This window comes from Oncorhynchus tshawytscha, linkage group LG02 (assembly GCF_018296145.1).
Source record: "Oncorhynchus tshawytscha isolate Ot180627B linkage group LG02, Otsh_v2.0, whole genome shotgun sequence".
Lineage (NCBI taxonomy): Eukaryota > Metazoa > Chordata > Actinopteri > Salmoniformes > Salmonidae > Oncorhynchus > Oncorhynchus tshawytscha.
In genome coordinates, this window is record NC_056430.1 from 50,340,247 (window position 1) to 50,357,146 (window position 16,900).

General features: G+C 42.0%; 1 protein-coding gene across 1 annotated transcript in view; it reads left to right on the top strand.

Moving 5' to 3' along the window:
* LOC112267647 (thioredoxin reductase 1, cytoplasmic) overlaps positions 1–15,586 on the top strand; it is a 28,408-nt gene extending 12,822 nt beyond the window's left edge. Inside the window, exons 8-16 of the mRNA XM_024445845.2 lie at positions 251–366; positions 4,629–4,854; positions 5,385–5,477; positions 5,718–5,794; positions 11,025–11,181; positions 11,550–11,657; positions 13,183–13,278; positions 13,642–13,776; positions 14,332–15,586. Coding sequence (XP_024301613.1) covers positions 251–366; positions 4,629–4,854; positions 5,385–5,477; positions 5,718–5,794; positions 11,025–11,181; positions 11,550–11,657; positions 13,183–13,278; positions 13,642–13,776; positions 14,332–14,394 — 1,071 coding nt within the window. The 3' untranslated portion in view covers positions 14,395–15,586. The remainder of the gene's footprint in view (positions 1–250; positions 367–4,628; positions 4,855–5,384; positions 5,478–5,717; positions 5,795–11,024; positions 11,182–11,549; positions 11,658–13,182; positions 13,279–13,641; positions 13,777–14,331) is intronic.
* The last annotated feature ends 1,314 nt before the right edge of the window (positions 15,587–16,900 follow it).

Below are 16,900 nucleotides of genomic sequence, written 5' to 3' on the forward strand. Positions count from 1 at the left end.
ACTGTTTTAGTTCCTTGGCTTATCGTAAACAAACCCCAAAGATATGTAATGACTCCATACAAACACACATCACAACACTTAGTACAGCAGCTCGTGGACGGTTTCAAACCACACCCTTGAATTGATGCATCGATGAATTAATTTAAACCATACTGTAGGATTGACGCAACAGACTGGGATACGCTGGGTGACTTAAAACGACTATTCTTTCAGTGTGTAAGAGAGCGTTTGACACCCTACTTCCCCTCAGGCGACCAACAAGCGAGGAAAGGAGACCTTCCACACAGCAGCTAAGTTTATCCTGGCGACGGGCGAGAGGCCGCGTTACCTGGGCATCCCCGGAGACAAAGAGTACTGCATCACCAGGTGAGACCACCCCCTCCCCAATTGCTCAGACGTTGCATGCCAATGGTTGTGTACCACGTCATTGACTGTGCCGTCAGGCACCAGATTGTTATAACATAAGATGTGGGTTGCTGATAGGTAAAATACAGATCTGGCATGCATCAGCAATTTGACTGCTGTCCAGCCAGTGGAAAGCCCTCATTATTCAATCAACACAACAAGATAGTGTATTCAGAAAGTATGCAGACCCCTTGACACTCTCCACAGTTTGCCTTATTCTAAAATCAACTATTTTTTCCCCCCTCATCAATCTACACACAATATCCCATAATGACAAAACAAAAACTTAAAATGTATATATATATATACGTTTTGCAAAAGTATTCAGACCCTTTACTCAGTACTTTGTTGACGCACCTTAGGCAGAGATTACAGCCTCGAGTCATCTTGGGTATGACGCTACAAGCTTGGCACACCTGTATTTGGGGAGTTTCTCCCATTCCTCTCTGCATATTCTCTCAAGCTCTCTCAGGTTGGATGGGGAGTGTCGCTGCACAGCTTTTTTCAGGTCTCTCCAGAGATATTTGATCTGGTTGAAGTCCAGGCTCTGGCTGGGCCGCTCAAGGACATTCAGACACTTGTCCTGAAGCCAATCCTGAGTCTTGGCTGTGTGTTTCGGGTCATTGTCCTGTTGGAAGGGGAGCCATCACCCCAGTCTGAGGTCCTGAGAGCTCTGGAGGAGGTTTTCATCAAGGATCTCTGTACTTTCCACAGAGGAACTCTGGAGCTCTGTCAGTGACCGTTGGGTTCTTGGTCACCTCCCTGACCAAGGCCCTTCTCCCCCGATTGCTCAGTTTGGCCGGGAAGCCAGCTCTAGGAAGAGTCTTGGTGGTTCCAAACTTCTTCCATTTTAAGATTGGTGGAGGCCACTGTGTTCTTGGGAATTTTCCTAGATCTGTGCCTCGACACAATCCTTACACGGAGCGCTACGGACAATTCCTTTGACCTCATGGCTTGGTTTTTGCTCTGACGTGCACTGTCAACTGTGGGACCTTATGTAGATGCACCTGAGCTCAATTTCAGGTCTCATAGCAAAAGGTCTGAAGACTTATGTAAATAAGATATTTCTGTTTTACATTTTTTGGTAAATTTGCAAACATTTCTAAGCCTGTTTTTGCTTTGCCATTATGGGGTATTGTGTGTAGATTGAGGGGGGAAATAATTTAATCAGTTTTAGAATAAGGCTGTAACGTAACAATGTGGTATAAGCCAAAGGGTCTGACTACTTTCCGAATGCACTGTATAAACACACTGCAGGTGGTTTCATTAGTGTACACTGTAGTAAAATTATTTCCATCGGCATTAGAAACGGAAGTTTCTTATTGGACAAGTTCAGGTAATCCCCCCCCCTTCAGTCAGAAAAAGCATAGTGAAATGTGGATGGACATAACTCCTTGATACTACCCATCCCGGATCCGGGAGCGTAATCATCGCCTGAAACTAATTAGCATAACGCAGCGGACATAAATATCCTATCAAATCTTCTTATTTATGAAAATCACAAATGAAATATATTGACACAGCTTAGCCTTTTGTTAATCACACTGTCATCTCAGATTTTCAAAATATGCTTTACAGCCAACGCTAGACAAGCATTTGTGTAAGTTTATCATAGCCTAACATAGCATTATGCCCTGCTAGCAGCAGGCAACATTTTCAGAAAAATAAGAAAAGCAATCAAATTAAATCATTTACCTTTGAAGAACTTCGGATGTTTTCACTCACAAGACTCCCAGTTAGATAGCAAATGTTCCTTTTTTTCCAAAAATATTATTTTTGTAGGCGAAATAGCTCCGTTTGCTCTTCACGTTTGGCTGAGAATTCGACCGGAAAATGCGGTCACTACAATGCCAAACTTTTTTCCAAATTAGCTCCATACTATCGACAGAAACATGGCAAACGTTGTTTAGAATAATGGCTACCTCTGTACTTTACGCAAGATTTTCTACAGGAGCCATCATGTGACCACTTGCTCAATGTGGTCCCTTACGGCTATTCTTCAACATAAATGTGTAAAAATACGTCACAATGCTGTAGACACCTTGGGGAATACGTAGAAAGCGTAAGCTCATTCGTAGCCCATTCACAGCCATATAAGGAGTCATTGGCATGCAGAGCTTTCAAAATATGGGGCACTTCCTGATTGGATTTTTATCTAGGTTTCGCCTGTAACATCAGTTCTGTTACACTCACAGACAATATCTTTGCAGTTTTGGAAACGTTAGTGTTTTCTATCCAAAGCTGTCAATTATATGCATAGTTGACAAAATATCCCGTTTTAAAACGGGAACGTTGTTTTATCCAAAAATGAAAATACTGCCCCCTAGTCACAAAAGGATAAGGGATGTGGAACATTGCCACTAAGCTTGTGCACCGGAACACACACACACACACACACACCTTCCCCAGGTGAGCTAAAATATCTAATTCCCACCACAGGAGGTCTTGTATCTCAGGTCATTCATTTAATAAGGCTATAATCTCCCACTTGTCTAAACACAGGTTGTCTAGAAGCTGAACCTCTTTGTGTTGGTGGGCTTTTGCTAACCTACATGTCATAGGGACAGACCCTGGTATCCAGACCCTGGTATCCATCTCTGTACCCTTTTAAAGCAAATTGTATGCCTGATAGTTGTTTTGTGACTGAATACATTTTCAGAGGACATTCTTGTCTACTGGCGTCAAAGTTCACACCCAGACCCATTTCAGACTACATAACCAGTCTTTAGCCTGACTTTTTTTTGTTTATAGTTTGGGAGTTTAACGGTTAAAGTAAGTTATTGTGTCTAATGCAGTGGTCACCAACCTTTTCTGATTCAAGCTCACTTTCGGAGTCAAAATCCAAGCCGAGGTCTACCACTCAGATTAAAAAAAGAAAGCATGACTTAAGCATGACTCATAAAATGTAAGCCTATGCAACATTAACCGAATATAAACTGTTCTGTAAGAGTGAGGTTTGTCGGCCTAATATATTATCACGCAATTACATATTGGCCATGCTTGGTCTGCCAATATTGTTCTTCTCAGACCATATATTTCAAAACTTGAGCTAAATAGATCAGTTGTAAGCTGAGCATTCTTTCAACAAAAAAAGTTGATTGTTAGTCTTAACGAATGGAAGTCGTTGCTCTCTCCCTTCCTCCGGTGAGACTGATCAGAGAGTGGTCAGTCTTCCACCTGTATTATTTCTACCTCCTGCACAAATTAACGTTGTTTCTATGGCCAGAGAAAGTTAAATATTCCTTGATATTAAAACGGAAACAACGAGCCCCTAAAAATAAAAATGCAAGCCTATCGATTGGCTACATATTCATTGCAGCTGCAGTGCTGGTTGGTTGGGAGAATGTAAATCGGGAGAAGCACGTTTTATGGTTTGTACAGTGTTTTATTAACTTTTTAAAAGAAAAAGAAACGCACACCTATTAAGACGAGGTGCTGGCTAGCGGAATAGAAACTTGAAAATAAAAGAGAGCCGCATACTCTAGGAGCTCAGAAGCAAAAATTTAATACCAACGTTTCGTATATACCCTGATGAAGACAGCTTGGCTGTCGAAACGTTGGCATTACATTTTTGTATCTGAGCTCCTAGAGTGTGCGGCTCTCTTTTATTTTCAAGTTATTAACTTTTTAAAACATGAAATCACTCATAAAAACAGCAGCTCTTTTCTGCCTTCCTTGACAGTCTCTCTCTCTGATCATAGTTTTAAAAGTTCTAACATCTCACTTTGTATCAAACTTTGCCGTAGAAGCTGCAGGCACAGTGATTTTGAGCTATCCTAATCCGATTTGGCCAGCAATAGGTGCACTTGATTTAGCACTCTGGGTCGGCCAGGTTTTATACCTTGAGACAAATGAAATGGTTCTAAATGGGAACAATTCGCTTACCTGGCGCGGAGGGCAGCTGAATCAAGTGAACCTACCACAAACTGCATGGGACAAATTTTAAACAAATAGGAGCACAAGGCTTTATCGTTGGAATTTCTACAGAAATGTTTGGCAATCGACTAGGAATGCCTTAAAGATCAACCAGGCGATCGCGATTGACTGGTTGGTGATCACTGGTCTAGTGAATGAATCTGACATTCCAGATATTTCACATACTAATCGCAGAAAGACTGGGTGAATTGTGGCGTTTTTATACATTTTTAAGTGCATTATGGGTTTAACGGAAGTGCACCCTACTATGGCTGATCTTCCCCTGTCTGTGGGTGTCTATGCTGCAGCGATGACCTGTTCTCGCTCCCCCACTGCCCCGGCAAGACCCTGGTGATCGGGGCATCCTACGTGGCACTGGAGTGCGGGGGTTTCCTTGCGGGCCTGGGCCTGGACGTGACGGTCATGGTACGCTCCATCTTGCTGAGGGGCTTCGACCAGGACATGGCCAACCGCGCCGGGGAACACATGGAAGAGCATGGCGTCAAGTTCCTCCGGAAGTACGTCCCAGTCAAGGTGAGCCAATGTGAGTTATCTACTACTAGACCTGGTTTCAAATAGTGTTTGAAGTCTTTCAAATACTATGAATGTTGCCTTAGCCTGGGTCAAGTTTGCACTCATGGGAATTTTCTATTGGTTCCCATTGCAACAGTTAAGCTTAATCATGCACGGCTAGTATTTGAAATTATTTCAATAGTATGTGAACTCAGGTACTACTACTACACCTACTACACCCTTTGTATCTTTACTCCGCTGTTCAGGGCTTTCTTTATGGCCTTTTTATGGTTCGGAAATGCCTGGACTAAATTGTTCTGTCATCAGGGAAGTTGTGTAATATTTCGCTATTTATCGGAAGAGTCCTGTCATCAGATTAAGTCTAAAGTTCATGGATGTTAGTCTTTGAAGGTGAACTAAATTAAAAACCACGATCTTTCAGAGTGAAAGATGCCTTCAGTTCACCCGGCCTTGGCAATTATAGTATTATAGAGCATTTTGTAGCTAGATACACATTTTTTTCCCCCCATACAATGAATTTTATATGTCAGGTGGAGGAGCTGGAGGCAGGCACTCCTGGGAGGCTGAAGGTGACAGCCAAGAGCACGGAGAGTGACGAGACCATCGAGGGAGAATACAACACTGTACGTACGCATTTAAGTCCCCTGAAATTAAACCAATACTGTTAATTAAATCTGCGAACAAAGTACTTTAACATATTGCATTAGGCATTATCAAACTCTGCATGATTGTCAGTCTTTGAGCCTTCACTATAAGATGTTTTGTCCAGCAAAATTGAGTCATTCTTGCTCTGTAGGGATGACGGGCTTTATTTTTTGGGTGAATGGTCCCTTTAACCCGGTGACTTCCTTGTCCTCCCTCAGGTGTTGATAGCCGTGGGGCGTGACGCGTGTACAGGCAAGATCGGCCTGGATCAAGCCGGAGTCAAAGTCAACCCTAAGTAAGTTTAACTTAGGGATAGGTGTCCCTTCAGACAGAACAGTTGTAAATCATTCAGCTTCGTGTGTCACGATCGCAGAAAGTTTAAATTCATGTTAATATAACTGCACTGTCCAATTTACAGTAGCTATTACTGAAAAAAAATGCCATGCTATTAGTTGAGCTCCCAACAACAAAACACTTTTTTCACCACGTTAGGTTTGATCAATTCACCTCTGAAGGTGAAATGTGTACTTAAATCAGAGCAAGATTTCAGAATGTATCATCCGTAGGGTCCCAGAGATAACATCAAGTGTAATTTTGTTAGATAAAATGTATTTTTCATTTCCTACAAATGTCCATATACGCATGCACGATCAATATTGTATTTCCATTCATTAAATTTGCGAAGAAAGGAATCGGTGAAAATCTAACCCTAAACGTTGTTTCAACCAGTCAAATCGCATTTCGATGTATTCCTCAGAGATCCTAGAATGTAACCAGACTTCACTATATTATTAGGAGTGTAGTATATCCTATAGGACACCAAATTTGTTCAGAGAGCAACACCTTCATAGCACGCCGATGACGTGGGCGGTCTTCACATGATTGACTTTAACTTTGGAAAATAAGCACCAATCGGGGTCAAACAAAGCTAGCTAGATAGCCAATGAGCGGGGCTTTAAGGGAGTATGCGGAAACCCAGTATCTGTCGCAAAATGTTGCTGCTAACCTTGTGCGACATCAAGCCTTTCCTTTTGGACAAATATTTAAGAGTATGGAGAGTTATGAAAACGGGGTGTTTTGCAAATGTTGAACTTATAATATGGCTACTAATACTGGAAAAGCTAAATCAAAGCCCAAGTATACCGATTTGACGATATTCTTGCAGACAAATTTAATTTGAATTTAAATGTCTCCTTCACGATTTGCCCAAATGTACCTGGGTGACTTCACACTAAATGTCATGTAGTTTGCTCATACTTCAAATTATCTGTCTGAAACTTTGCACATGCACTGCCATCTTGTGGACAACATCGCAATTACAACCAGAGTGATGGCTAGATGTAGGGACCTTCCTGTTGCATTTCAAAGATGGTGGTAGGAAACAACTGGTTGTTTTTTGTCTTTGTATTTTCTTCTACCAGATCTATTGTTATATTCTCCTACATTCCTTTCACATTTCCACAAACTTCAGTGTTTCCTTTTAAATGGTACCAAGAATATGCATGTGCTTTGGGGGCTGAGCTACAGGCAGTTAGATTTGGGTATGTCATTTTAGGCAAAAAAAACAAGTTTAAGTTAAAAAAATCCTTAAGTTAACTTTCCTTTTATTTTCTTCTATTCTCTCATTTCATTCATGCACCCTCGCGACTGTCACCAATGAGACAAGGGTGTGTGTGTGCACACGCCTGTACCTTTAAGGCTCTCTACAGTCATGGTGATTCAGCACTATTGCCTCACCAGATGTGTGTGTGAGAACTGAACGGGAGGGGTTTTGTGGGGATAAGAGTTTTTGTGTTTGTGCTTTTTTTGTGCTGTTACATTGGGACGTAACAGTATCTAAAAAATCTCAAGGTTCTTTAAAATATTGTTAACCGGATTGATTGAGGAAGAAGTGTTTTCATGGAGTTTCTAACATGCAGTTTGGTTATGAATGGGTCAGCCCTACAGAGTGCTCTCTCGGCCAACGGGATTAAGCAAGCGCATGAGCCAGGCTTAGGAGTGAGTGTGCCTTAGTCAGTCATATGCCTCAGTCATATGACCTGGTCCCTAGCAGCATTTAAGGACATGAATGTGTAGTTCATACATGCATTATCTGAGAAGAATGACTGTTTTACCTCAATTAGCTACGAAATCCGTAGTTTGAAAGTGACTGTTTACTGGAAGCTGTTCAGTGCCATTTTCCTTACATTTTCCCCCACGTGGGCCAGCCCCCTAGCAATTCATGTTCCAGCCAATGAGGTTCAGCACCTCACCATTTGAGTGAGAACTAGACCGATGCGCGCACACAGCAGAGCGAGAGAGAGCAATGACAAGATGCACATATGTGACGTAGCACACAGATTTCGGTGACCACTTTTGGCCCGTGAGTGCTCCTTTCAGCACTATTGGCAAAAGAATTATACAAATGTAACGGAGAATCTCTTTAACATGGGGCTGACTGACACACAGCTTAAGGTGCACCAGGTTCGGCCTCTCGTTTGCACTACATGAGTGTAGCTTACCAGGCTGGCTAAAGCGACCCATGTCAGGTGGACTTTGAGTTTGGTGTCAACCAGGCTCATCCTGACATGACCCTCCAGCATGACAATGCCACCAGCCATACTGCTTGTTCTGTGTGTGATTTCCTGCAAGACAGGAATGTCAGTGTTCTGCCATGGCCAGCGAAGAGCCCAGATCTCAATCCCATTGAGCACGTGATGGGTGAGAATTGTCTGTTAACTTCTTGCGACTAGCAAACCCGTATCCGGGAGCGTAATCAGCCTCAAACGCATTAGCATAACGCAACTTTTCCTATTCATGAAAATCACAAATGAAATAAATATAAATCACAAATGAAATAAATATATTCAAACACAAGCTTAGCCTTTTGTTAACAACACTGTCATCTCAGATTTTCAAAATATGCGTTACAGCCAACGCTAGACAAGCATTTGTGTAAGTTTAGCATGGCATAATGCTATGCTAGGCTCTGCTGGCAGCAGGACTTCAGATGCTTTCACTCAGGAGCCTCCCAGTTAGATAGCAAATGTTCCTTTTTTTTCCAAAAATAATATTTTTGTAGGCGAAAAAGCTCCCGTTTGTTCATCAGTTATGGCTGAGAAATCGACCAAAAAATACTTAAACTATAACGCCAAACTTTTTTTCAAAATTTGCTCCATAATATCGACAGAAACACAGCAAACGTTTAGGATCCATCCTCAAGGTGTTTTTAACATATATATTCGATAATATATCCGTCAAGGCAATTGTTTTCTCATAAGAAGTGATTGGGAAAATGGCTACCTCCAGTATTTTACGCAAGATTTTCTCCGGGAGACACCATGTGACCACTCACCAAATATGGTCCCTTACAGCCATTCTCCAATGGAAATGCCTAAAAAGACGTCACAGTGCTGTAGACAGCTTGGGGAATGCGTGGAGAACGTAAGCTCATTCGTAGCTCATTCACAGCCATATAAGGAGTCATTGGCATGAGGCGGTTTCAAAAAATGCCGCACTTCCTGATTGGATTTTTATCTGGGTTTCGCCTGTAACATTTCTGTGGCACTCAGACAATATCTTTGCAGTTTTGGAAACGTCAGAGTTTTCTTTCCAAAGCTGTCAATTATATGCATAGTCGAGCATCTTTTCATGACAAAATATCTAGTTTAAAATGGGAACGTTTTTCATCCAAAAAATTTAAATAGCACCCCCTATATCCAACTTGTTAATTGAATGATTAGAATATTCCGCCCTGAAACACAATTGTATGGAATTGATTAGAATGTATAAAATCATAATCAATAAATGTGTAGTCCTAGTCAGAATTAGGGTAAAACAATGTTTTTATGGTATTTTAAACACAGACTCTCTGAGCTTGGTGCCGTGTGTGTGTGTGTGTGTGTGTGTGTGTATGGCTGTGTGGGCGTGAGAAGTCAGTATAAAATGAATTGTTTTGTATTCTTGACTTTAGAACATTCCCGTGAATAAACATTTAACTGTGGTAGACTGGGCCTCTGCCTGTTTTCATTTCTATCAGTATCTTACAAATCCTGATTGAGTAATTACAATTAAATTGGGTTATTGAACCTGGAGAAGAAAAATTCTCTTATTAGCACGTCTCGGACCTATTTGATCGGAGGGTGAGGGCTAGGGCCCCCCCCAGAGATGTCCGGGAACTTGCAGGTGCCTTGGTGGAAGAGTGGGGTAACATCTCACAGCAAGAACTGGAAAATCTGGTGCAGTCCACGAGGAGATGCACTGCGGTACTTAATGCCGCTGGTGGCCACACCAGATAATGTGACTTGATTTTGACCCCCCCCCACCTTTGTTCAGGGACACATTATTCCATTTCTGTTAGTCACATGTCAGTGGAACTTGTTCAGTTTGTCTCAGTTGTTGAATCTTGTTCTGTTCATGCAAATATTTAAATACTTTAAGTATGCTGAAAATTAACACCGTTGACCGTGTGAGGACGTTTCTCTTTTTTTTGCTGAGTTTAGGTGTGCCAAGCTTGTAAACTCATACCCAAGAATACGCAAGGCTGTAATCGCTGCCGAAGGTGCTTCAACAAAGTACTGAGTAAAGGGTCTGAATAGTTATCTAAATGTGATATTTTATTTTTTATACAGTTGCACACATTTCTAAACTTATTTTTGCTTTGTCATTATGGGGTATTGTGTGTAGATTGGGGGGGGGGTAAATTTAATCAATTTTAGAATAAGGCTGTAACATAATGTGGAAAAAGTCTAGGTCTGAATTCTTTCCGAATGCACTGTATATGGTATTTTCTTTACTTAAATAATGCACCATTAAAAAGTGTGACCCGAACACCCTCTTATTGGTTTACCCTCAATCACGGAACCGTGGTGTTCTTTACATAGATATTTCTCAACCGGGAAACACACAACCACTCTTGTCAACATCCTATGGTCACATTACATAATTCTTTCACATCACACTGAGAATGTCTGTCGCAAGATCTAATTCTTTCATTTGCGAACATTTTCACCGAATAGCCTTAGCTTAATGTAGAATGCACGTTGGGAATGATAAAATATTTACTTTGTTTGTATTCCACTTAATTGTCAAGTGGGATTTATTGACTAAATTCTGTACTTGTTGGACCTTTCACTTTACTCTGTTCTCCAATGAGTTCCTATGATGCCCTAAACATTTTAATCCGGCGGCAGGATAGCCTAGTGGTTAGAGCGTTGGACAAGTAACCGAAAGGTTACAAGTTCGAATCCCCGAGCTGACAAGGTACAAATCTGTCATTCTGCCCCTGAACAGGCAGTTAACCTACTGTTCCTAGGCCGTCATTGAAAATAAGAATTTGTTCTTAACTGACTTGCCTAGTAAAAAAAATAAAAAAATCCGTCCACTGGATAATAAAGGTCAAATAGATTGTGTTCTGCAAACTGTTCTTATACATGTATGTGTAATAAGTCTTGACCAGGGATCTGCAACTTGTGGGGATCTATAATAGTCAAATGGGAGTCGCCAGTCATTTTACCCTAGCTAAGCTTCCACTCTTCCTCCCCCAGGAACGGTAAGGTTCCGGTGAACGACGAGGAACAGACCAACGTGCCGCACATCTACGCCATCGGAGACATCCTGGAGGGCAAGTGGGAGCTGACACCCGTGGCCATCCAGGCCGGAAAGCTGCTGGCTCGCCGGCTGTACGCGGGAGCCTCGCTCAAGGTAATTATTGGACAGCGGGCCTCGATTCACCCCTTGGGAGTTAACATGCTTTTCTATTGATAGACCATGGCTGTTTGTCAGTGTGACTCTTCTCTCTGTTGTCCCTCTGCTTTTAATAAGATAGGCTTTTGTTGCTTTCAAGTTCAAATCTTAATGTTGGCCCTCGTAGATGTTATATGGGGGGGCCTTTGCTCTCCACCTAAAATGTAAAAACGAGGAGAAACCATGTAAAAATGTTCCCTAGCTTCTATTGTCATACTGTAGTATATTCTGTCTGGTGAACCTCCAATGTGACCACCTGGTAAAGACTGTAAATTGTCATGTCTTGTTGTTTATTATTAACTGCGGTTGAATGTTGTTGTGTGCAGTGTGACTACGTAAACGTTCCCACCACTGTGTTCACCCCTCTGGAGTATGGCGCCTGTGGGCATTCTGAGGAGAAAGCTATTGAGCTGTACGGCCAAGACAACTTGGAGGTAGCTGCTGACGCAACACACACTCAGAGCCCACTTCCAGCCTAGTGGTACCACAGTCACATCACACACTTCCTTGCACTGAATGTTACAGACCAAAATCAACTGACATTTAGGCTCTGCTCCAATCTCCAATATGCATTGTAGCATACCAATTTAAATGTGGATATTGACTCGCCAGCTATTAAACGGTGATACGATCATATACACTCAGTGGTCAGTTTATTAGGTACACCACCCCGTTCACAAATGGTTAGCTCCTACAGAGTGACTCATTCAGTTACTGTTCGATTGAAAGTTAGAATGGGCAAAACTAGTGACCTAAGCGACTTTGAGCATGGTTGAGCGTTGTCACGCGCACCGGTTACAGTATCTCAGAAACGGACGTGTCGGGGCTTTTCACGCCCAGGAGCGTGACAAACAAAACCACAACATCCAGTCAGCAGCAGTCCTGTGGGCGAAAACAACACATTGATAAGAGGTCGACGGAGAATGGCAAGAATTGTGCAAGCTAACGGGCGGGCCACAAACAGGCAAGTAATGGCGCAGTAGTGGTGTGCAGAACGGAATCTCGGACCACATAACTCCGTCGATCCTTGTCACGAATGGTCTATTAGCGGTCTACACCCACACCGGGTTCCACCGCTGTCAGAGCTAAAAACAAGAAGTGGCTCCAGTGGTCATGCTATCACCAACACTGGACAATTGAGAGGTGGACAAACTTTACCTGGTCCGACGAATCCTGGTTCCGTCATGCTAATGGCTGAGTCACAATTTGGCATAAGCAGCATGAGTCCATAGCCCCATCCTGCCTGGCGTCAAATGTAAAGGCTGGTGGCTGTGGTGTCATGTTGTGGGGAATGTTTTCCTGGCACAGGTCCCTTGATACCAATTGAGCAACATTTCCATGTCCTGAAATTCCTGTTCTGGAAGCAATGGGGGGTCTGACCAGTACTAGATGGGTGTACCTTATAAAATGTCCACTGACTGTATAATACTATCATATATGTGTATATATATGAATTATGCGGCTAACGTATCACAGGTTAATGTTGTAGTGTTAGTGTTTCTGCAATAAAGAAGTTTACATTTTGTGTTGAAATGGATCCCACTGCTGACACCGTACTGTAACATGCTGTTAGAATGACAAAAAAAAACATAGGTCAAGTTCAATACCGGTAATACTGTTATAAATGGGGCCCTGTGTTTTGTGCAATCATGTGACCTAGCAGGATTTGATCCTGTATTTTAAGCCTTATCCAGACATGAGAATTGCCCATTAAATGAAAGGTATTGTCTGAGGATGGTGCTGGACCATCTGGCATAAAAAGAAAAGGTGACAGTTTGATGAATTTAACATTTTTTAAAATAATGGTTCAATAAAATAAACATGTCACACGCTTGCACAGAACACAGGGCCTAGTTATAACACCACACTCTAGAAACATACATGCATGACACTTTTAATGCAAGTTATTCTGCCCTTTCTGTACGTGTGTGTATTTAATGTGTGTCCTTAATTGTGTAGGTGTACCACAGTCTCTTCTGGCCTCTGGAGTTCACTGTCCCCAACAGGGACAACAACAAGTGCTACTCCAAGATCATCTGCAATAAACTGGACAATGTAGGAACCCTCCCCTCTCCTAACTCACCTGACTACCTGTTTGATTCATGGACACTGCAATTGTCACTTTTGCTGTGTAGAGTTTAAAAATTCTCACATTGAAAACTTCTAGGAAACCCGAAAAATGATTTTGTTGGAGGAACAAAAATCTTCCACCCTTGTCTCTGGTCAAGAAGCTATGTGAACACTTTGTCACTTTTGACACCATGTTTCTGAAAGCTGTTCTAGAATAACAGTGGACACGCATGTCGAATTCAATAGCCATATTGAAGAAGAATGCAAGTTCCGATATGCAGGGTATACATAACAAACTAGTATATTACCTATACACTTGATCTATCAGTAACATCACTCTCTCTGCAGGACCGTGTGATCGGGTTCCACTACCTGGGGCCCAACGCAGGCGAGGTGACGCAGGGCTATGGCGCGGCCATGAAGTGCGGACTGACTAAAGAGCAGCTGGACAACACCATCGGCATCCACCCCACCTGCGCTGAGGTAAGACTGATCGCACACCAGCTGCAGGCCGCGTTTTCATTCGACTTGCTCCCCCATTTTTGCCCCCGTTTTCTTTCCTCCTTGGATCGGGTGTAGACATAGGATGTGCGTCCTCTATCCATCTCCATCTTTCCCATGAATCACTTCTATGACTGCTTTTGATTGACGTAAAAAACAAAACATGTGAATGTATAACATGCAAGTCCCTCCACGGTGCAAAAAAGTAACTTGCAGAGCGTTTTCTGATTTGCCTGAGTCGATCTGGCAGTGAGCCACAACAGGTTATTCGACCTTAGAACCTATCAAATCAAGAATGTAATTGTTAACTAAAGGCTGGAAAACTAACTACTGTAACAGCTGACAGTTAGTGCCACAGGTTACTATTGCCATTACGTTCAAGGCTAATGTTATCACAGTATTTTGTAGCAAGTGTACCCTCTATCTCTATGGTTGTAGCTTTAATCGGTTGCTTTTGCTCAGTTGTTTTTACATTTGTGAACGAGCCGCAGCACCACACCACAGAGATCAACGGTCGTTCTGCTTCTTCTCTTCCAGATCTTCACCACCATGGAGGTGACGAAGAGCTCGGGCGGTGACATCACCCAGGCGGGCTGCTGAGGTTAAACCCTGCTTGTTTAGCAGGCTGTCCCGTTCTTCATCTTAGATATCTCCATCTCGCCCTCCCTCTCACCTTGTATCTCTGTGCCAACCTGGCCGCCACTCAAATTCTACATCCAAGACCAATCTCTTCTCAGGAAAAAACAAAGATGTGATTAGAAACCAGGGTAACGGGGTCTAAATGAATAAAACCACTCATTTTGGGAATAGAGGTGGATGGGGAAATATGACTCACTGTCTGAAAGATTGAGCCAAAAGATGCACTGAGGGGGCCTGTAGCGTGGACATACAAGGTGAGATAATGAGAGGAGGTGAGTTACGATCTATGGGATAGCCTACTAGACAGCGGGGTTACTCTGCTGCTTTTACAAGGTGCCACTTGTGTGTCTTGCTCAGAGGTGCACCACCCCTCTAGGGATGTGTGAGTGCTGTTTGACGTCCTGGCCCTTAACCCAGTCGCTGCGGTGGGCTAGGACCGATGTCCCTCTGTCCAAAGGCACATGGGGTGAACCGAACCCTTCGTCCAACTCCCCAATTTAAACACATTTTACACACGCATGCATACACTCACGTAAGATATTGTTACTTTTGTCATCACGTCTCCTGTCAAGCCATCAACATTCTTGGCAGAAGTGTACTGTCAAATATCTCGTATGAAGAAAAAAATCATTGAGGTTAATTAATGTGGGGGGCAAAGTATATGTTTGTTTTTAATCTGCTTTTCTCATGGTATCGACCTTTCTCCACATCAAGGTCGTTAGCCTTAGATTAAAGATGCCTCCCAGTTCCAATTTTTACCAAAGTGTTACCCAAAAAGGTGACGGAAGTCAAGAGAAAGCCTCCGACATTCAAAGCTCTGCTGCTTCAGGAAACACTTTCTGTTAGGACTTCCAAGGAATGAATACATAAAACTCGAATTGTACTGAATGTTAAAAATAAATACATCTCAAGTTTACAGTGGAGAATTAAACAAATGCTTATTTGGTTTGCTGTTTCGTTTGCCTCTGCGTTATTTGTGTATTTAAGATGTAGCCAATCTGGTAGAGGAATTTATTTACTCTTAAAATACTGTCCTATTTGACCACTGTTGAGCAGTGACACCAGTCAAATTGTATAAATGACTGCTTCACTGGTATCACCTTTGTAGATTATCTTTTGTAGACAAATAAAAGTTATGTCAACATGCAAGCTACCATCTTGGCTGTTCGTTTGCTGTCTCAAAGTGAAATTGAAGATTTTTTTTTTTTTTCTATCATGAAGCGATCTGTTCCGTGTGGTTGCCTACGTGGGGTTAGTGGTTGGCGTAATCTTGTGCATGCAAGAATGTCAGGTTTACAGGAAAGTACTGAAGGACGTGGGGTGATTAGGTTTCCTTAGCAACCCGCAAAGATACGTAGTCGGGTGTATAGTCTTCAGTCTGTGGTGTCGTTTCCTTCTTACTGGGAAGGGCCAGCAATGTAGCCTACACCGTGATCCGCTTGTGTCATCTTGCCAAGTGTGAAAGACATTGGAGCTGGGACATTACTTGCATATCAAACATTATTATTAGTACAAGTGTATTGGTAAAGGGAAAGATGTTGGCTATTTGTCAAGGAAATTGTTCTTCGACCTATTATTGAACCTGTAAGTTTCTAAAGTTTAATTATGACTGAGGGAGGATTTTAGAAAAAAAAATATTTCACATTGTTTACTGAGATCCCTCTTTCCATACAAGTGGGCGTGCTGTTTAATAGTGATGATCATTATTGGATTATTTTAATTATCTTCATTCATCGCCCACATCGGTACAGTGGATCAAGCCAGTCTGTTGAAGTGGCCACCCAACATCCGAAAAGGGAGGTTTTGAAACATTTTAAAATGGGGTGTTTCCTTTTCATTTTGTGTATTTTTATTTCTATGGGTCTATTCAGCCAGCCGAGTGGCGGTTATGATCAAAAGAAACTAGACTGGTGTGACGCGCTTGTTGGGTTTAGTGGTTCCGTCCTACGCTTAGCTGTATGAACGTTGTCACCTGCACACGCTGCCATGACAACTGGCCTTTGTGAATTTTAATTTACTTTAGTCCTACAGTTTAATTGAAACTCAATCTACCAGCAATATGATTAAATTAATCTGTTTGTCATTCAGATGAGAGATTTGTAAACATAAGTAGTTTTTTGGGCTATCTGTACTTTACTAGTTTATATATTTTGGACAACTTTTCAATACATTCCTAAAATATATATTTTTTACTCCATACATTTTCCCTGACACCCAAAAGTACTCTTTTACATTTTGAATGTTTAGCAGGACAGGAAAATGGTCCAATTCACACACTTATCAAGATAACATCTGGTCATCCCTACTGCTTCTGATATTGCGGACTCACTAAACACTTGTTTGTTTGTAAATGATGTGTGAGTGTTGGAGTGTGCACTTGGCTATCTGTAAATGAAAACTAATTGTGCTGTCTGGTTTGCTTAATATAAGGAATTTTAAATGATTTATACTTTTAATTTTGGTACTT